This window comes from Engraulis encrasicolus, chromosome 2 (assembly GCF_034702125.1).
Source record: "Engraulis encrasicolus isolate BLACKSEA-1 chromosome 2, IST_EnEncr_1.0, whole genome shotgun sequence".
NCBI classification, from domain to species: Eukaryota; Metazoa; Chordata; class Actinopteri; order Clupeiformes; family Engraulidae; genus Engraulis; species Engraulis encrasicolus.
The window spans coordinates 17,746,235-17,768,231 of record NC_085858.1 but is presented as its reverse complement, the minus strand read 5'-3'; the positions used below and the strand labels follow the sequence as shown (position 1 = coordinate 17,768,231).

The following is a 21,997-nucleotide window of genomic DNA, read 5'->3' as shown; positions in this document are numbered from 1 at the left end:
AGGAATGTGTGCCGTCCATGTGGAGGTTCTGCTTCCTTGTCAGTGATTGCTTCGTCAGTCGAGGTAGGCTAGCAAGTCCTTGTAGCAGGGCAAAGCCACAGCTCAGCTGGGCAGCGCTGGCTGTCTTCATTCCAGGGGTTAGCTTGACTGGGCCCAAGTTGTAATACAGAAGTGTTTTTGTGTGCTGATGACCTTCTCTCGAGTTTCTTCTGCCCCTCTCTGTTCTCTTTGGTCTGAAATGCTTGTCATTCCTCAAGGCTTCTCACATCTCTCACTCTCGCTCTCCTCTCTTGCGCTCAGCTCTTGTCTCACCCCCAGCCCAGCTGGTGAGGTATCAGATTGTTACAGTGTGCACACAGTCTCATCTTCCCTTCTGGAGATATTCTCCCCCTTTTTCGAGAGACCTCCTTGTTGTGCGTTCCTTGAGTTCTTTTTAAACAGCAGGTGACAGCGGCTGCTTTTACGACCTCCTCTATGGAGGGTCAAAGGTCACATTCTCCTAGGCCAAAGGTTCACGACGGCGGCCCTCCCACCACCCACGTTTAAACACGGGCACCTACCCAAACAAGGTGCTGGATGGACCATAAAATGGTGAAATGTTTGCTTACTGGCCAGACCCCTCTTTTATTAAGGGCCCTCTTCCATGGGAGCATGGAGGTTAAAAAAAAAAAAAAGTATGCCGCTTTCCTCCTCCCCTTTTTGTGTCAGATGGAGCAAACCCAGATGTAACCCAACACTCACCCCCTGCAAACACAGTCCACCAACCCCCCCCCATCACCTCAACACCAGGGCCACCGACTCCAGATAATTGCATCTTCCTCGAGGCAATTTCCATATAATGCTGCCTAATGCCGAGCGCAAGCCCTCCGTTTGTTGTCCCAAAGTCATGTGGCCTGCTGCCGGACTTGACCCCAGCCAAGGGACAGCACAGCACAGCATGGCCCAGCTGCTGCTACGGAACACAGGAGCCGAGACGCCAAGCTTACTGCAAGCAAACTGGCTAGTGTTTTTCCATTGCAAAGTTAATGTTCACAGCTTAGATGTGGACTGGACATCCTGGGTTTTACGTAGCACAAGTGCTAAGACGTATTTAATCCAGACATATCACTAAATTAGCTGATATCCTAATCAGAGAAAATGCTCCAGACCAGCCAGGTAAAGAGCAAATAAGTGAGGTCACCTCTAATTGCCAAGGCAGTTTATTCACCTCGGCTACCTTTGTTTTGCCTTTTGCCTTGTATATGTTGTGCCTACAACTGAAGACAGCTTCTTGAAACCCTTTTACAGGTTCAGTAGAGCAGCAGTGCTAATCTTTTGCACCCTTGCTGTGCGTCTCGCTGTGCAGAGGAGAAGACTAATTACATTACATTACATTATATTGCATTTGGCAGACGCTTTATAACCAAAGCGACTTTCAAAAGAGGACATATTCAAGCCAACATCACAAGCAAATACAATGTGCACAGGAGATATACAGAACAACAAGTGCAGTTGCAGAGGGGTTAGTTTTTTTTTGTTTTTTTTTTAATTAAAGAGTAAATAACGAGTACACACACACAAACTAACTAAACTAAACATCATGTCAGGAGTCTGCCCTGGGGCAAGGCCAGTTCAAGCATTAGTCTAGTAGATTATCTCGAAAGAGGAAGGTCTTCAGTTGTTTCTTGAAGGCTGCAAGAGATGTGCTTAGTCTTGCTGCCTCTGGGAGACCGTTCCACCACTTGGGTACCACAACGGAGAACAATCTTGACTGGGAGTACCTAGAGCGACTGGATGGCAGAGCCAGACGGCTTGTGCTGGATGAGCGCAGTTCTCTTCCAGTAACATAGGGCATTAGTAGGTCCTTCAGATAAGCTGGGGCCGTTCCTGTGATGGTTTTGTAGGCAAGGGTCAATGCCTTGTGCTTGATCCGGGCGGCGATCGGTAAACAGTGCAACTCAATAAATAGAGGAGTAACATGCTTTGGGCATGGGCTGGGACACCTCTTCCTGCTGAACTATCCATCTCTGGATCTTCCTCTGCTTGATTCTGGATGCGGCAAAGCAGAAGAGCAGATGTGAAACGCTTGCCTGCTCATAAAGAGGATGTGTGTCGCTTGGGGACGGGATGGGGGGAGGTTGGGGGGACGGTCGGTGGCGTTTAGTGGTACTGTGGATACAGCCCATTTGCTAACCCGCTCGTTGAGTTTTTGGGTTTTTTGAGTTTTGCCGGACATGTGTTTGATATTTTATACATGCGGCACACTCCTCAGCCCATAGCCAACATCTTCCGTCCCTTCTTTTATTTTGCTGGCTCCCTCTATGTCCCCTCCTCTTGGTCACCACCGTCCTGCTGGCCTGTCTGCCAGATGCAACCTCAGAAAGCACCCGTAACTACAGGCTTTTACCCCGATGAAGAGAAACCGTCGGGGAAATCACCCTAATTCCATTTCTTCCAAAGGGCCACAACTTGTATTTTTCCAACCCCCAAGACAAACTTTCTGTGCCTCACTGTGTACGGCGACAAGGGGCCTCTGGGTTTTCATCCTCCACCTCAGCTATTAGGAAGAGAAACCAAAACCAGGTATTTGAAGTAGCATAGATGTTTTTTTTCAATTGACATGTGGAAAAGGTTAGTGTACAGTATGTTTGCCGCTCACTCGGTGCAGTGATAAGTAGGGCAGAACTGGCGCTGGTTTCCTGTGACAGACCTGTGATTGGCCAGTAGTTGCTGTCAGTAAGGCTGTGGCAAAGGGGTCAGTTGTCCTGTGCACAGAGAGGGGGGAGGGGCAGAATTGGGTCTTCCTTTTATTGTATTGGTTGGTTGGGACTTTCAGATGACTTTGTCCCGGGCCCAGCCAAAGCTGTCAGTGGCCCTGGGTTGCTGTTTCTGTTAGGGTTGTGTAAGAAAGCAATCGGTGAGTAAAGGCTCAGTTATGCTTCCTACTTGTGCCACAGAGTGAGCTTGACGCAGCCATGATGCAGTTAATTCTTGTTTATGCCCTGTTTTGAAGCACGGTCTGCGCGATGTCATTCCACGCTGAAACTGCCTTCAATACAAAGAGTAAACTAGACGTGTCGGTTGTTTTTTAGCATCACAGACTCGACGAGAATGAAAATGAAACATTAAATCTTTATATCACGTGCATGTTTGATCGCACTGGCAGCCACAGTAGTAGTTTGGAACAAAGAAGTGGCTCATTTGTCGAGGACGAAGCGGAATGTTTCCTCGACCTCGGAACCACTGTTCAACTGTCCAAATAACTTCAGCATCGTAACTCGCAAGCGCATGTGTTGTCTTCGGTTCGTGTAAATACATCAAACAACAAAGCACGGGCAACTTATTTAATGAAGAGCTCACAGTCCGTAGACCGACGAAGGTTAGAACAAGGAAGTAGCGCTTGTTCTCGACTCGAGGACAGAGCAGGCTGGTCGAGAGGACCAATCAGAGACCTATTTTCGCCCTTTCACGCCGTCGCTCCCTGCGTCGAGACACAATTTTGGGGAGGTGCCCCAGAGTACCTGCGTGATGGGGGGGCTTCACTACGTTAACTGCGCGGCTCACTGCATCATGATGCAGTGACGCTGATCTCGAGGCATAAACCACCCTTAAGGGCGGGTTATGCTTCCTAAAGGCTCAGTTATGCTTCCTACTTGTGCCACAGAGTGAGCTTGACGCAGCCATGATGCAGTTAATTCTTGTTTATGCCCTGTTTTGAAGCACGGTCTGCGCGATGTCATTCCACGCTGAAACTGCCTTCAATACAAAGAGTAAACTAGACGTGTCGGTTGTTTTTTAGCATCACAGACTCGACGAGAATGAAAATGAAACATTAAATCTTTATATCACGTGCATGTTTGATCGCACTGGCAGCCACAGAAGTAGTTTGGAACAAAGAAGTGGCTCATTTGTCGAGGACGAAGCGGAATGTTTCCTCGACCTCGGAACCACTGTTCAACTGTCCAAATAACTTCAGCGTCGTAACTTGCAAGCGCATGTGTTGTCTTCGGTTCGTGTAAATAAATCAAACAACAAAGCACGGGCAACTTATTTAATGAAGAGCTCACAGTCCGTAGACCGACGAAGGTTAGAACAAGGAAGTAGCGCTTGTTCTCGACTCGAGGACAGAGCAGGCTGGTCGAGAGGACAAATCAGAGACCTATTTTCGCCCTTTCACGCCGTCGCTCCCTGCGTCGAGACACAATTTTGGGGAGGTGCCCCAGAGTACCTGCGTGATGGGGGGGGGCTTCAAGGGTGGTTTATGCCTCGAGATCAGCGTCACTGCATCATGATGCAGTGAGCCGCGCAGTTAACGTAGTGAAGCCCCCCCCATCACGCAGGTACTCTGGGGCACCTCCCCAAAATTGTGTCTCGACGCAGGGAGCGACGGCGTGAAAGGGCGAAAATAGGTCTCTGATTGGTCCTCTCGACCAGCCTGCTCTGTCCTCGAGTCGAGAACAAGCGCTACTTCCTTGTTCTAACCTTCGTCGGTCTACGGACTGTGAGCTCTTCATTAAATAAGTTGCCCGTGCTTTGTTGTTTGATTTATTTACACGAACCGAAGACAACACATGCGCTTGCAAGTTACGACGCTGAAGTTATTTGGACAGTTGAACAGTGGTTCCGAGGTCGAGGAAACATTCCGCTTTGTCCTCGACAAATGAGCCACTTCTTTGTTCCAAACTACTACTGTGGCTGCCAGTGCGATAAAACATGCACGTGATATAAAGATTTAATGTTTCATTTTCATTCTCGTCGAGTCTGTGATGCTAAAAAACAACCGACACGTCTAGTTTACTCTTTGTATTGAAGGCAGTTTCAGCGTGGAATGACATCGCGCAGACCGTGCTTCAAAACAGGGCATAAACAAGAATTAACTGCATCATGGCTGCGTCAAGCTCACTCTGTGGCACAAGTAGGAAGCATAACTGAGCCTTAACTGCGCGGCTCACTGCATCATGATGCAGTGACGCTGATCTCGAGGCATAAACCACCCTTACTTGTGCCACAGAGTGAGCTTGTCGCAGCCATGATGCAGTTAATTGTGGTTTATGCCCTGTTTTGAAGCACGGTCTGCGCGATGTCATTCCACGCTGAAACTGCCTTCAATACAAAGAGTAAATTAGACGTGTCGGTTGTTTTTTAGCATCACAGACTCGACGAGAATGAAAATGAAACATTAAATCTTTATATCACGTGCATGTTTGATCGCACTGGCAGCCACAGTGGTAGTTTGGAACAAAGAAGTGGCTCATTTGTCGAGGACGAAGCGGAATGTTTCCTCGACCTCGGAACCACTGTTCAACTGTCCAAATAACTTCAGCGTCGTAACTTGCAAGCGCATGTGTTGTCTTTGGTTCGTGTAAATAAATCAAACAACAAAGCACGGGCAACTTAATGAAGAGCTCACAGTCCGTAGACCGACGAAGGTTAGAACAAGGAAGTAGCGCTTGTTCTCGACTCGAGGACAGAGCAGGCTGGTCGAGAGGACCAATCAGAGACCTATTTTCGCCCTTTCACGCCGTCGCTCCCTGCGTCGAGACACAATTTCGGGGAGGTGCCCCAGAGTACCTGCGTGATGGGGGGGGCTTCACTCCGTTAACTGCGCGGCTCACTGCATCATGATGCAGTGACGCTGATCTCGAGGCATAAACCACCCTTTAAGACTCTGCAGCCCTCTCTTTATCCTCCCAATCTCTCCTTCTCTTTCTTTCTCCTTCTCATCCTCCTCTTCCTCTTTGTCCTCCTCTACTGTAGTGCTGGAATGGCATTTATTTTAAACAGGCCACTGGATACTTTGCAAAAAAATGAAAAGGGGAAAAAAATCTGAGTCTTTCCCCGCTCTTTCTCTCTTTCTCTCTTTCTCTGTCTTTGTCCCTAATTGAAACCAGCAAAACATTTTGGAGGATTGTGCGGAAAGTTTTGTTTGTGCTTGTTACAAAAGCTGCAGGATCAGCCCCCTCCGAGTGTCTTTTGGCTCCGTTAGAGAGCTGGATAGCGATGAACGCAGATGATAAGAGGACAGCCAAATTAGCGCGCACACAGACGAGGCCGTAATCAATAAGCCCGATCTGGCAGTCAGCGAAAATATGCATACACTGTAACGGTGCCAGTGGTTCACTAAATTGTGTTTTCGCTGAGGTCTTTGCAAAAACTCTTAACCCCCACTGCTAATGGACAAATGTTAGGCAATGTTTTTATCGGGACACAGACAAACTTTGGTGCTCTTTTTGTTGTATCTGATGCTCTCATCTCTAGGACACGGTTTCACGACAGACATTGCTTGCTGCTCCTATTGTAAAAGCTCTCCTGTTTCCTCATAAAGCTTTTCAGATCTCTGTGGTGAAACCTGAGGAGAGACTCTTTTTTTTGTTTTCTCGGGCCTGGTCGGATTGAACCGGCTCACCTTGTAAGTCTGAGAACATGTCCGCCCAGGCAGCCCAGCACACTTCCTTTTCCTTTGCCCCCCCCCCTCCCTCGTCATTGACCTTGTGGGATAGAAGGGTAGAGGCGGGGGGGTACCCTGAGTGTGATGGCGGGGGTATTGTAGTAACCCCCCACCCCACCCGCTTTTCCACAGTTTTTGCCTTTGTGATGATGTGCTTGTAATGCCTCCCAGATGTGGCCCTCGTAACAGCAGACTCTGTACCAGCGGTTCTCCGAGGTGCACTGGATTTATGGGCTTCACTCCTCCCCGTGTGGGGACTGTGGAGGCACCTGTGCTGGACTCTGCTAAGCAGTGGTGGTGGGTGAGCTAGTCTGGCGGCCTCTAAGTAACCAACCCCCTCAGAGCTGGACGCCAATTCCTGCTCGGGTCTGCGGTCAGCTGGCTCCCCAAAGTTTATGGCGTTCTGGCAGCTCCAGCAAGCAGGCTTCCCCCCACCGACCATACCATGGCTGAAACCTGATCGTTTCCTGGATTTGAAGGTTCAAAGGGATGAGAGAATGTCAGCAGATAAAGATACAAATGATTTGAGGGCTCAGACGCTGGAATTGAAGATCAGGCATGTTTGTGCACTAATGTTTATTGGTTTACATGTCTGTTAAGACGAGGCGTATTCTACTGAAAATCTTTTAGCTGCTGCTTCACCAAAAATTCTTTTTGGTGTTCAAAGTGGGGAGTGCATTTTTTACATTTCCAGTATGAAATTTGATGACTTGATTATTTGTACTGATTGAAGCCTACAATTCCTACAAGTTGATTTGAGTCATTGGTGAGAATCTGGACTGCTTTGGTGCCGAGTTTCCTCAGTATTATGTACTCTGTGCTGATCTGGGGTGAGTTTCTCAAAAGGGAAGTTGTTAGCCTGTTAGCAACTTCGGTAGTTGCCAATGGGAAAATGCATTGAAAGCAACGAAGTAGCTAATGTAGTAAGCAACTTTGGTTTCGAGAAGTTCACCCCTGTACTGTAGCGTCACAGCAATGTCCTTTTAACAACAGAACATGATTGCCCCTCAGTCCCAGCACCGGGGCAGGCCACCATGTTAAATAAAAAAGGGCTTTGCTTCTGTTTACACTTTAAACAATACGAGTGGGAAGTGAAGAGAGATTCTGTTTGTCCAGCTTTTTACAGTGTTTACAGGAAGCACAGAAGGGACACTACATCAAGCCCCAGCCATCCCTATACGATACTCTATCTCATTGCACATTCCCTATGGAGAATGCGACCACCCACCCCTCCTCCTCCCTCTTTCCACACCATTCTTCTTATCCCTATAGCTATGAGATAGATACTCTATCTATCTCTCTGAACATTCCCTACAGGGTCCAGTGGGATCGTCCATCCCTCACCCAACCCTCACCCCAATCCACCCCTCCTCTCCTTCTCCTGCTGTTTAGTATTCCATAGCAGACCTGAGATCCAGGACAGTGCCGCGTTCCCATGGAGCGCCACCTCAAAGCGAGCTGGCTGCTTTTGTATGGCTCCCTCTGCACTCCCTCTGAGACACAGCACAGCACAGCACAGCACAGCACAGCACAGCACAGCACAGCACAGCACAGCACAGCACAGCACAGCACAGCACAGCACAGCACAGCACAGCACAGCACAGCACAGCACAGCACAGCACAGCACAGCACAGCACAGCACAGCACAGCACAGCACAGCACAGCACAGCACAGCACAGCACAGCACAGTCACCACTAAATAACTGAATAACAATGACGAGAGAGACAGAGACAGAGAAAATGAAGTAGAAGAAGGGAAAGAGGAGGGAGAAAATAAAGAAGAATTTGGCCCTAGCTCGGAGCTGCACCACAGGGCCCCCAGTGAGAGGAGGCTTGAGACCCTGCGTGTGCTCTCATGCTCCCTGTTTTGCTGCCTGCCAGCCTGTATGTCTGCCTCTGCAGTCCTGTGCCTCATGTTGCAGTGCCAGTCAAGATGTGTAGGCAGATTTATAGCCAGGATGCTGTGTGTGCGTGTACGTGTGCGTGCGTGCGTGCGTGTGAGTGTGTGCACGTCCATGGATGCGTGGAAGTAATAGTAGCAGGAAAACCGACAGAGTGGGACACAGGGGTCGGCTGGCCTGAGTTCATCCACATGGTGGCCCCAGAATTCGAGTTATTCATGAGTTCGGTGGTTCAGATCTCTTCATATGACTTTGTTCCGCCGGGCCCAGCAAAAGCTACCAGTGGCGGCCTGAGTGGTAGTAGGGGCTTCCCTAACTAGGAGAAGGGTTGTGCAAGTGTGTGTATTGAGGTGAGCAGTCTAGTCCACTCTCAAAAGAGGCATGCTAGCACACAGGTCTCCCATAATGTCTCCTTCAAGCAGGTGGCTACTCGACACACACCGTGGCATGTATGTATGAATCTTCCACTGCTGTTCCCAAATCACTGGTCCTTTGTCTGTGGGTCTCCTTTGATTGCACCTTTTGAATTTTTGGCTGAATAGGTGCTGGACAGGACCACCATAATCTGAGTGGAAACTGTGTGTGTGCGTGAGGAAGAACAGCCAGGAGGAAATTATGTGTTGACCGGTCAGTTGAGGTTTTTTGTACACTGTGTGTGTGTGGGTGCCGTCAAATTGCGCCCAAAGGGAAGGCGTGTGGTGAGGAAGCCATTTATCTTCATTCAGTAACATGTCAAAGGGGAAATGAGCTTTCCTCTGTTCCCCCTACCCACTGTCGTTCTCTTGCTCTCTCTTGCGCTCTCGCTTGCGCTCTCTCTTGCGCTCTCTCTCTCTCTCTCTCTCTCTCTCTCTCTCTCTCTCTCTCTCTCTCTCTCTCTCTCTCTCTCTCTCACACTCTTTCTCTTTCTCTCTCTCTCTCTCTCTCTCTCTCTCTCTTGCGCTCTCTCTCTCTCTCTCTCTCTCTCTCTCTCTCTCTCTCTCTCTCTCTCTTCAGTCCTGTATTGTTTTGTTTTTGGTGGGGTCAAGTGGAGCCAGCGTGCACACCCACCCCGCTCTTCCTCTTGGAGAGGAGGGTCACGCTTCACTTCTTCCTCTGTGGTTGTGTGGCTCTGGGGTGTGTCAGCACAGTACCACTTATGAAGGTGAAAGGTACTCTTAGTCACATCTTGCAAGCAAATTTCTCCTTCAAATTGTATGTGTGTGTGTGCATGTCCGTGTCTGTCGTGTAGTCATTGCAGGCAATATTACATTAAACAAACTTCCCTTCAGTTACTGTTGCTGAAGTGTGCGGCTTCAGATCCCATAGTCATTACATTGGCCATGCTGCCCATTCTCAAGTAGTGGTTTTGCCCTCATGTGATATTGTGGATGTTTAAATCCACCACCACCAACACAACAGTGTTCGAAACTCTTCCTCCATTCGTATTTATGTGTTCCTTATTTGCGGGAATGTACTTTTCTTTCTTTCCTTTTCCTAGTTTCCTTTCCTCGTTCAGCTCCACTTTCTACAGTAGCCTTGTAGCATTGAGTTCAGGCTTAGCCAAAGGCCCTCTTTTGTGTGTAAGCAGGGACTGCCTGTGGAACCTGATAGTATTTCTCGAGTTGGCAGCCGTATTCTCTCTAAGGCTGGAGGGACTCCAGGGCTGACAGGCATTCATAGAGCTTTCTGCCTTGCCCAAAACCAACTTTTACACTCCCTTCCCACCCACACGCAATCACACCGCCCCTGGAATCCATGCCCAATGCCCATGGGAGATCGTGTTTCAGGGCCTGGGGCTGCTGGACTGTCCTGCTGTGGAGATATGAGGTTCGCCAGCAACCGAAAACCCTCACAGCACCCACCCCAAACCCCTTCCAACCTGCCCACAGACACTACTGGTCCAAGTCCAGACCGACCCAGGCTCTGCCCAGTGTAGAAGAGTGGTGTTCCAAACATGGAGTTGCGGTCAGATCATCATGGATGGAGGGGAATGAAGTGGGCGTGTGTAACGACCCTAAACCAATGCATGAGTATGAGTGTGTGCGTGCTTTGCTTCCAATGTACATCATTGTTATTTAAGGGTGGCTACGGGGCATGAAAATGTTATTGTGTAATTTAGGCCTCAGTGTTTCCCTATGGGGTTTGTGCGTGTGGAGCTGTGTGGGTGGCACTTTTGGAAAATGGCTGACATGATTGGTTTTTAGATTCGCCTCTATTGAAAATTGTTGGTCTAGAAAAAAAATGTTGCGAAGGTCAAGCGTTTTATGGTAGTTGGCAAGAAGGATCCCACTGAGATGCAGTGGGTGTGACGGTGAGACACAAAAGTGCTGAGCCCTTGTTTACAAAGGTTTAAAGGCTTCCTCATTAAGTTGGTAAAGTTTAATCAATGATTTGATGAAAAGCACGCCGTCTTCTCCATGTCCGTGTGAGAAAACGCTTCATATCTCTGTGGTCGCGTTTCCAAATTCATAGCAACGTTCATTAGACATATTTGACTGTGAACTTTTGGCAGATCTAGAGCAGTGGTTCCCAACCTATGTGTCGGGACCCCCCTTATGGGTCGCCAAAGATCCACAGGGGGTCGCGGAGCCCTCTTGATTTTAAGGGGTTTCGTTTTAAATATATATAGCCCATGTTGAATAAGACAAAGCATTTAACTAATAAATGCATAGACGCAACAAATTCTAAGTGCTACATTAAACATTTATTCTATATATGACCGAAGCCGAATTGAGGAATAAAATGACTAAAATAAGTTTTCGCAGGAAACTGAGGGCATCTTGTGACTCCGTCTCTTGCGGGCGCTCACGTGGTTGGGTCACCAAAGCTTACAATAGTAAAAACATGGGTCCCTTAAGAAAAAGGTTGGGAACCACTGATCTAGAGCACCATCTGGATTGGCTCTGATGAGCTTGGATGGGTTCTGCTGACTTGTGGCCCGCACTTCTATCTGGCCCGTGAGAGAACGAGAGTACCGGTATGTCTCTCTGGCTCGGCAGAGGCGCTGCGGCAGTAAGAAGTCCAGTTTAATTTCGTTTAGTTTAGTTTATTTGATGGGGACAGATACATAGCATGTAGGTTGTATAACAGCCCAGCGGTACGCATCACATTTGAAGCCAAGGCTGATTTCCATCCCCATCCCTAGAAGAACTGAGAAGTAAAGAAGAAAGAATGGAAAAATGGTAATGGCGGCAATGTTTAGGTGAGCATTTGAGGGATGGGCTTTACTGCACCTGTTTACCGGCGTGTTGCCAGTGGCTCTGGTATTGGAGCATACTGTATCTCCGCTCCGCCATGTTATGTCTAAGCGTCAGCTCTGGCGAGCCGGTCATTTGTCTTCACGAAACTACCAGGTGAGCCATCTCAGCCGTCCACACACTTGTCCTGCTGCCAAGGCGTAGGCCTTTAAAGTTGGTGATGGAGAAGATGCAGAGAGGCGTGGATAGTGTTACGCGCGCGCGCGCGCGCGCACACACACACACACACACACACACACACACACACACACACACACACACACACACACAAACACACACACACACTCACTCACACACAGAGGTCATGCCAGTGAACTGTCGGAAAGTGCTGCCTGATGTTTAAAAATGATGCAAACGCTGATGCTCTGGAAGTGGTCCTACAATGCTGTCAGCAGCACCTGCTCCTCCTGCTGTGCGTGTGTGTGTGTGCATGTGCGTGCGTGTTTGCGTGTGTGCATGTGTGTTTATATGACGACGTGGGACACTGGAGATCTTTGCTGAAATGTCTGGTGGCCATACATCTGCCTCTATATACAGTATCCACTGGCAACATGCTTAATCCTAACATTAAACCTTTACCCCTCTCTCTTCTTTGCCTCTCACTTTTCCTCTCTCTCTTTCTGTCTGTCTCTCGATCTCTGTCTGTCTGTCTCTCTCTTTCTCGGTCTGTCTCCATCCTCTCCATCCATCCTCTCCCTCCTCTCCTCCTCCTCCTCCTCCCGACGGGTCAGAGGCAATCTCCAGTAGCAGCATCAGCAACATATCGCAGCCTCTGAAGAGCTCTTTTCCAAAACGCTATATCCACCAATTTTTACTTTTTGCATTTTAATATTGGAATTGACTGTTAAGAAGTCCTGTCATCTATGTGTGAATTCTTGTCATTCAAATGTTTTGAGAACCTACTTTTAAACCTCGATGAAAATGCATTTTGCAATGCAATTCAATGGAATACCCAATACAAAAATGTCAATTTCCCAACATTCTATAAAATGGATAAATCTCGTTTTGGAAAAGAGCTCTTCATTTACAGTATCCACAGCCAAAATGTTTAACCCAAACATCAAACCTCTCTCTTGTTCTCTCTCTCTCGTTCTCTCTCTCCCTCCCGCTCCTCCTGCAGGGTCAGAGGTCATTCCCAGCAGCTACAGCAGCAGCAGCAGCAGCAGCATCAGCAGCATGGCGGAGCCGGTGGTGCCCGTGTCCGTGCCCGTGGTGCCCGAGGCGGTGGCCGCCCCCGTGCCCAGCTGGAGCGAGAAGGAGAAGCCCAGCGCCGTGGACTTCAGCTACGTGGGCATCGACGCCATCCTGGAACAGATGAGGAGGAAGGCCATGAAGCAGGGCTTCGAACTCAACATTATGGTAGTCGGTGAGTCGTGCGGTAGGATTCGGTGTGTGTGTGTGTGTGTGCGTGCGTGCGTGCGTGCGTGCGTGCGTGCGTGCGTGCGTGCGTGCGTGCGTGCGTGTGTGTGTGTGTGTGTGTGTGTATGATAAGAAACGGGGCCATGAAGCAGGGCTTCAAACTCAATGCAAATATAAGTACACTACATGTACGGGTGTTTTTGTACACGTGTATTTTTAACTGGGTGTGTGTGTGTGTGTGTGGTGCTTAGTACGTGTGTCTCTGTGTGTACACATGTGGGTCTTTCTGTGTGTGTGGTTGTGTGTGTGAAGACATAGACAGGGGGCACGTGGCACGTCAATGGAACATTGACCCATTAACCTCCAGAGAATGTTCCAGAATGCTTTTGAGCAGGCGGGTGCTGAAAGGCGTCTGGGGCTGAGCCCTTATGGAGGGGCCCCTGCCTGCCTGACACGCTTCTAGGCTGCCTGGCTGCCTGGCTGGCTGGGAGCACACAGAGAGTGAGAGAGCTATGAAAAGACAGCCAGTGTGAATGACTGGTTTATTTTTAGGCTCAAAAGTAGAAGCTGTCTGCCCTGTAATCAAGCGTCCATTTTCCTCCAAAACAGCCTCCAGACAAACATAAATGCATGCACAAATTGTGCATGCAGCATGCACGGATGTGCACACGTGCACACACACACACACACACACACACACACACACACACACACACACACACACACACAAATATGTGTCATCACAGCGTATTGTTTATTTCTCTGCAGCAATGTACTGTAGTCATGGGTTTAGGTTGTTTACAAAACAAGTATTCAGAAGTCTCAGTCAATTGGCAGGGTTTTATATGCATGCTTACAAACATGCATACAAACACAAACAAACACTTGCATACTAAACCACATTAACACATTGATGTTTCTTCCCTCCTACACACACAGACACACAGACACACAGACACAGACACAGACACAGACACAGACACAGACACAGACACAGACACAGACACAGACACAGACACAGACACACACACACACACACACACACACACACACACACACACACACACACACACACACACACACACACACACACACACACACACACACACACACACACAAAGTAGTAACAACTGTACACCCACTTGCATACTTGAGCACTCTGTGTGTCTACTGCTCATCTGCATGCAGCCACAGGCTCTGGAGCACACAGACAGCTAATTAAGGATAATAAATTAGGATGCCCCGCACTGTCTCCTATTGCACGCATCACACACGGCACGCAGACACATGGACAGACAGCAGGGGCCAGAAACCACACAGTTTATGCGTGCGCCGTGTGTGTGTGTGTGTGTGTGTGTGTGTGTGTGTGTGTGTGTGTGTGTGTGTGTGTGTGTGTGTGTGTGTGTGTGTGTGTGTGTGTGTGTGTGTGTGTGTGTGTGTTTGTATGTGCAACTGTGTGTGTGTGTGTGTGTGTGTGTGTGTGTGTGTGTGTGTGTGCGCGCGCGTCTGTGGCATGTGTGTGTGTCTGTGTGGCATGTGTGTGTGTGTGTGTGTCTTTCTGACTGTGTGTGTGTCTGTGTGGCTATGTGTGTGTGTGTGTGTCTGTGCGGCTATGTGTGTGTGTCTGTGTGGCATGTGTGTGTGTGTGTGTGTGTGTCTTTCTGACTGTGTGTGTGTATGTGTGTGTGTCTGTGTGGCTATGTGTGTGTGTGTGTGTCTGTGCGGCTATGTGTGTGTGTCTGTGCGGCTATGTTTGTGTTTGTGCGTGTGTGGCTATGTGTGTGTCTGTGTCTTGTGTGTGCTTGGGAACATTTGATGGCCTCTGTCTCGACTGTCTGTCTGGGGTAAAGGGAAATAGGCAAAAAAAAAGCCCCTAAAACACCTTCCTACCGTAGCTCTCACCAAAGCACCCCTGGGGCTGTGCAGACACGCACGTATACAAGTGCTTACTGCACTACTGAGTGTGCGTGCCTAAGAGTTCAAAGGCAGCCACACATGCACTCAGACAGATACATAAAAACACACACTTTCACTTTCTGACTTTCACAGAGACGCCCCCTAACCCCCATGCCCCCTTTCATCTTGTGCCTTGTGGGTCAGGTCCAATGGACGGGCCACGTTGCATGTGTTGGTTTGCTGATGCTCCTTTTATTGTTTGTTTGTCTCTATGTGTGTGTGTGTGTGTGTGTGTGTGTGTGTGTGTGTGTGTGTGTGTGTGTGTGTGTGGGTGGGTGGTGTTAAATGTATGGGATTATACTGTAGGGCCATGGTGACACATTTTCCAAATAAAGAACATAATAGGGCTTGAGACTCGTATCTACCGTAGCCCTTGTCACACCTCATTCATATACGTGCCTGTGGCCACACACACACACACACACACACGCACGCATACACACGTGGAGCTGCTGCTCACACCGATGGCCACTACAGATTCGCAAGACGTTCTCCCCCATTTGAGGTCCCTTATTCCTTCCCTTCTGCCATGCCATGCCATACCATGCTGTGCTGTTTTCAGCTGTGGTGTAGCGTACTGTACATGGAGTGTAGTGTGATGTGATGAATGGGCCATTCCTCAAAGATCTCGCCACTCCGCCAGGAATTCCCCAGCAGGCGAGGTCCCTCATTTCCCTCCTAAAGCCATGCCATGCCATGCTGTGCTGAGCTGTGCTGTGGTGTTTCGAGGTGTGGTGTACTATACCGGTACATGTAGTGTAGTATAGTGTGATGTGATGGATGGGTCATTCCTCAAAGCCTCGCCACTCAGCCGGCGGCTCCCGATTTATGAGCTGTGAGGCACGCCGCCGCCCCAACAAGACCGGCCCTCCGCACCTCACCGCTCCAACAAGACCGGCCCTCCACTCCTCACCGCCCCAACAAGACCGGCCCTCCACTCCTCACCGCCCCAACAAGACCGGCCCTCCGCACCTCACCGCTGCAATTCTGCCATGTTAGATGGCCCAGACTCTCAACGCACGCACGCATGCACAAACACACTTGCACACACACACACACACACACACACACACACACACACACACACACACACACACACACACACACACACACACACACACACACACACACACACACACACACACACACACACACACACACACAAACACGAACTTAGGCCCTCCTACATGCACCCATAGGCATGCACACATGGACACACGCTAACACAAACCCATACACCCATGCATACACAAACACGCACTCTATGACCCCCACCAATTATCAAGGCCCACTCCCCATTTCTTTCCATTGACTCAGCTTCACCACAGCATAGCAAGACTACTAGCGAGGCATGGAAAAACATGGCCCAAGGACAGGAATAACACCGGCGAGAGAAACACAGGTAGCAAATCTAGACACGGGTTTTGGCTCTGAGCTGCGGACATTTCTCGAAGCGATCCTTTAAAAATGATGCTCTCTCAGACTCGCGTGTGTATATATTATTATGCCGGCAGTTTGACGACTTCTCCGGGCTAAATGAGGCCGTGAACACACGGCAAGAATTTGGATCCGATCGCTTCCCAAAAATACATGCACTTGTAGTTAGTTTTGTCTGGCTCCTCGCTAAGTTATTGTCTGGCAACCCTAGAGTGGTGTGCTTTTGCACAGATTTGAATTAGCAACTATTATATCAGACAGAAATCCAAGAGCTCTTCATAACACGTGAAATATTCTCTGATGTCAGAACATTTTCCAAAACTATCGATAACTTAAGCTGAAGTGTTCTATGCTTAAAGGACCGTTATGTTACTTCTTCAAATTCATTAAGTCAGGCGATGCTTAAGTTGTTCCTTAGTAGGCGAAAGAAGGCTCTCTGGATGCTTCAAAACCACACGAGCAAAATTCTATCCTGTCACCCTGCATCAAGTGTCACTACAGTATGTCTTGAACATTGTGGGATGACATTTCAGTGTTTAATAACTGTGACATTACATCTTTTAACAATGTCTTGGAAGACATGAAAACTGGCTAACAAGCGGTTGAGACTGTTCACTGTTGCTTGGTGGTCCTTTAACATCTCACTAGTGATTTGATGTGTAGGTGTTTTAACTTCTGAAGCTCTTTGCATGTAGGGAGGCGGACCTGGAGTAATCTGTGGAACTCTGTGTGTGTTTGTTCATAAGAGAGCTGTAAAGCATGGTTAAAATTTCCTCTGCCCTCGGTTCCTCGTCTCCCAGCAGAGCTAGAAGCTATTTGTTTTACTGTGTGTAAGTATAGAGAGAGAGAGATGGCTAAATCTTGATTCCAGTATGTGTGTATGCGTGTCTGTGCCTGCAGTGCTGCTGTGAACAAGCAGGAGACCCTTAAATCTTGCTGTAAATGCACGTGTATCTGCGTGTGTGTTCGAATTGAAAGTGAGAGATCTCTAAATTCATATGCAGACTGCCTTATGTGCGACCCCATCCTCTTGCTAACAGAGCTGAAGGGTTGGCCAGGCTCCAAACGAGGCTTCCTGGAAGCCCTGCACGTGTTAACGTGGCCGCACGTGCTAACTACTTACAGTATGTGGGATTTGTTTAATGTGGGAGTCAGTGAACGCCCCTATGCATATACAGTATACCCACACACACACACACACACACACACACACACACACACACACAGACACACACACATACACACACACACACACACACACACACACACACACACACACACACACACACACACACACACACACACACACACACACACACACACACACACACACACACACACACACACACACACACACAGAAATCAATGATTAATGAGATGTACGTCATCAGCAACGTAAACACAGGAGTCAGGCACACACGGTGTACTTATGGTACCACTTTGAAAGGAGAGGGAAGGAAACTACATCCTGGTGGAAACATTAGAAATGAAAACACACACAGCACGGTTTGAAAGAATGCAGACATTGGGTTCGGTATCACAGAAACATTGTGATAAACACTTTGGTGCACGACCAAACACTGTCAATATGCTGAAGACATGCATTGTGCAGTACTGTATGACACATCAAAGGAGCAATGTTGTGAGCAACTAGGCCTTCACTGAGCTTGTGATCCTGTCCTCTTAGCGTCCCCACCTCTCATTCATTTCTACCTTAACTCTTTTTTCGCTCACTCCCTCATCCCTTTCTCCTTTCATCTCTCTCTCTCGCTCTCGCTCGCTCTCTCTCGCTCGCTCTCTCTCGCGCTCTCTCTCTCTCTCTCTCGCTCTCTGTCTTTTATGCTCTTCACTACCCTTTTCTCTTGGTTTCTCTGGATCCAGTCCTTCCCCATACAGCGGCTGTCTCCAGGCGTGTTGTGCTGCGTTCTGTGCCCCTATAAGGCAGCTGGTGCCTGGGCTGATGTATTCCTGCACGGGGCCTGGCTGCTGGAGCTCCCTCTGTTTGCTGTCTCCTGTAGCTGACTGTTAGACCTCAGCCTGAAAGTGGCCCACTCAGAGACAGCAGGAGCCATAGCTCAGAGACAGAATGATTTAAAAGGGCCGAAGTTGGGTTTGCGTGTGCAAGGGTCATCAAGAAAAAGACTAATTGATTTTGTCATTGTTTTTTCTGTAAAATGCAGCATATGTGCTTGTGTGCTTGTGCGTGCGTGTGCGTGTGCGTGTGCGTGTGCGCATGCGCGTGCGCGTGTGTATGCCTGAGCCCTCAAGAAAGATTCCGATTGGGTTTTCTTTAAAATGTTGCTTGTAGTATTGCACATAAATAATTGTGTGTGTGCGTGCGTGTGTGTGTGTGTGTGTTCTCAGGTCAGAGCGGCCTGGGAAAGTCCACGCTGATGAACACGCTCTTCAAGTCCAAGGTGAGCCGCAAGTCGGTGATGGGCACGGCCGAGGAGAGGATCCCCAAGACCATCGAGATCAAATCAGTCAGTCACGGTAAGTCGATACCAGAGCCCCGGTACTCCATAAGATGGGATAGCCAATGTGGAAAAGCGATCAATGGCTGACAGGCATACTAATCAACCACAGTAGTGGTGCGTAATCCTGTACTTGTGTGTGCCGTTACAGACATAGAAGAGAAGGGGGTGAGGATGAAGCTTACGGTCATCGATACGCCAGGTTTCGGGGATCAGATCAACAATGAAAACTGGTAATATCACTCTTCCTTCCTGTCTTCATATTCATGATCTTGTCCTCACTGACCTCCTCAGCATTGTCCTCTGTCCTGCCGTTTTATTGCTCCCTCTTTCCTTCTGCATTTTATCAACTGGTTCCTCTCTGTCTTGTTTTGTTTGTACGTACGTGTCTGTTTTACCTCTGTATGATCGGAGGTTTAGTTTAGTGTATGCAAGTATCATACTGCATTCGGTTATTTTGGCTCTGTCTGGTCATTTCTTGTGTGCCTGTTGCTCTGTCTTATTTCCAGCTTATTGTCTATAACTACATCCCTCCCTCCCACCTTCTTATTTTCACTTATTCCCTTTTTCTTTTTCTTTCTTTCTTTCTTTTTTCTTTCTTTCTTTCTTACTTGCGCTCTCTCTCTCTCTCTCTCTCTCTCTCTCTCTCTCTCTCTCTCTCTCTCTCTCTCTCTCTCTCTGTCTGTCTGTCTGTCTGTCTGTCTCTCTCTCTCTCTCTCTCTCTCTCTCTCTCTCTCTCTCTGTCTGTCTGTCTGTCTGTCTGTCTGTCTGTCTGTCTGTCTGTCTCTCTCTCTCTCTCTCTCTCTCTCTCTCTCTCTCTCTCTCTCTCTCTCTCTCTCTCTCTCTCTCTCTCTCTCTCTCCCTCTCTCCCTCTCTCTCTCTCTCTCTCTCCCTCAGCTGGCAGCCCATTATGAAGTTCATTAATGACCAGTATGAGCAGTACCTGCAGGAGGAGATCAACATCAACAGGAAGAAGAGGATCCCAGACTCCCGCGTGCACTGCTGCATATACTTCATACCCCCTACAGGACACAGGTAACACACACACACACACACACACACACACACACACACACACACACACACACACACACACACACACACACACACACACAGACACAGACACAGACACAGACACAGACACAGACACACACACACACACACACACACACACACACACACACACACTGCTGTGCACACTTCATGCTGCACATGTGTGAATGTTTAAGCTCAACTGTTTAACTCGCGCGTGCTCGAATGCATGTCCAATGTGTACACACACACACACACACACACACACACACACACACACCCACACACACACACACACGTGTGTAAGTGTTCAAACACACACACCGTGATTTTTTGGCGGCCTTGAGTCAGAGGCCAAGGCAGACACTAAGCAGTCAGTCAGTCTTTCCACTGAGGCAGGCAGTGTGGAATGTGACAGGATTCTGGCCCTGACCCTTTGACAGTCACTCTAACTGTGTGCGTTTAGTGTTTGTGTAGTACGTGTATAGTGTGGAATGTGTGGACATAATAGATAAACACATCCATCCTGTACCCTCACTCACTCAAGTTTTCTCCTGTGGTCAGCACTTTCAATGTTTTGAAGAACGAGCACAAAACGGCACACACACACACACTGTGAGTGGATTGCTTCCAGTTGCATGTGTATATAAGATTGACAGGATATAAAAATGTAAATACTGTAAATCATCTTATCAATACTATTCCTCTTAATCATATTTATGTATGGGAGGCCTGTGAAATATTTAAGATTATGGCTGTGGATGTGAAAGTAGGTACCTTTCGCTGTAGCCCCTGCCTTCAAGGCTGACTGATATGTACCCATCACTTGTGCCAATGCATGTGCTGTGCAGTGTGGAGTGCACATGTGGTGGACAGTCCCAGTCCCTGCACAAGTGCCTGTTGTGTCTGTGTGTGTGTGTGTGTGTGTGTGTGTGTGTGTGTGTGTGTGTGTGTGTGTGTGTGTGTGTGTGTGTGTGTGTGTGTGTGTGTGTGTGCGTGCGTGCGTGCGTGCGTGCGTGCGTGCGTGCGTGCGTGCGTGCGTGCGTGCGTGCGTGCGTGCGTGCGTGCGTGCGTGCGTGCGTGCGTGCGTGCGTGCGTGCGTGCGTGCGTGCGTGCGTGCGTGCGAACTGGCTTTGCTGTCTCTATATGCTGCCTTTTGAATTTGGACTTGTCCACCCCGGGGCTGAGGAATGAATATTTCAGTGACTTGGAAGGGCATGAGGGACATTTCTTTACCTCTGGGCCTTAGATGATGGTTCAGATGAGTCATAGACAGGGTCTGTTTGGCTTTGATCAAAGGGGATCAGACTTCTCTCTGTTTGTGTGGAGGATTGTGAGGTGAGCTCGGCCTTCTATGATCTGTTTAAGAGGAAAGGCAATTTTGTGCTTTACAAAAAAACAGAAATGAAATGGTAATAAATTGCACAGATAAAAGCACACAATCATGGTAAAGACAAGAAAAAGGGGTATAAAATAAAAGAGAATAAAAGCAGAAAGTAAAAAGCATCATTAAATAAATACTTGACAACCGATAAAAATGTTTAAAAAAAAATAGGAAAATTCAAAGCAGGGACACTAAAAGAAAACATGAATAGCTTTGTATTTAAAAAAAGTTTTAGAAATACCAAGGCACTCATCTTCTTTGTAATTAAAATGCCTTTATTTTGTTGGGCATAGCATGATTAAAATACTTTGACGCGTTTCGGCATGGAGCTTTCGTCAGGCAAAGAGCACCATCTTAAAAAACTAGACAGTTCCAGGAAGCACTCCAACTGGACTTCATTCTGAAGCTTTTTTTTTGAGTCTGGATTTAAAACACCAAAGAGGGACGCACCTGAGGGAGTGGAGGTGGGAGTTATGAGGGTTTTCAGGGGGATCTGGGGAATATGTATGGGGGTGAGACGAGGAGACATTTGTCCTGCTTTGAAAAGACCTCTTGTGTACTGATCGCATCGCAAGCCAGACGTTTTCCACAGCTGGACAAATGAAGTTCCTTTTATTTGTAAGGCAAGATTACTCAGGAGGGTGACCTGAAGTGCCCTGCCGTCCAGTCAGGCAGATGGATAAACGATAGTGTACTTTAAATAATGAGTAGGAGTTAAAAGCATACCACAGAGGAAAACACACCAGAAAGATAGAACAGAGATATCATACCACAGAGGGGAAACACACCAG

General features: G+C 48.3%; 1 protein-coding gene across 6 annotated transcripts in view; it reads left to right on the top strand.

Annotated features, from left to right (window-relative positions):
* The window catches only part of septin9a (septin 9a), a 165,831-nt gene that overhangs the window by 122,001 nt on the left and 21,833 nt on the right, over positions 1-21,997 (top strand). For all 6 annotated transcript variants that reach the window (XM_063223655.1, XM_063223678.1, XM_063223665.1 and 3 more), the window contains 4 exons: positions 12,685-12,930; positions 18,681-18,809; positions 18,942-19,023; positions 19,688-19,825. In XM_063223655.1, the coding sequence (XP_063079725.1) occupies positions 12,685-12,930; positions 18,681-18,809; positions 18,942-19,023; positions 19,688-19,825 (595 nt within the window). The remainder of the gene's footprint in view (positions 1-12,684; positions 12,931-18,680; positions 18,810-18,941; positions 19,024-19,687; positions 19,826-21,997) is intronic.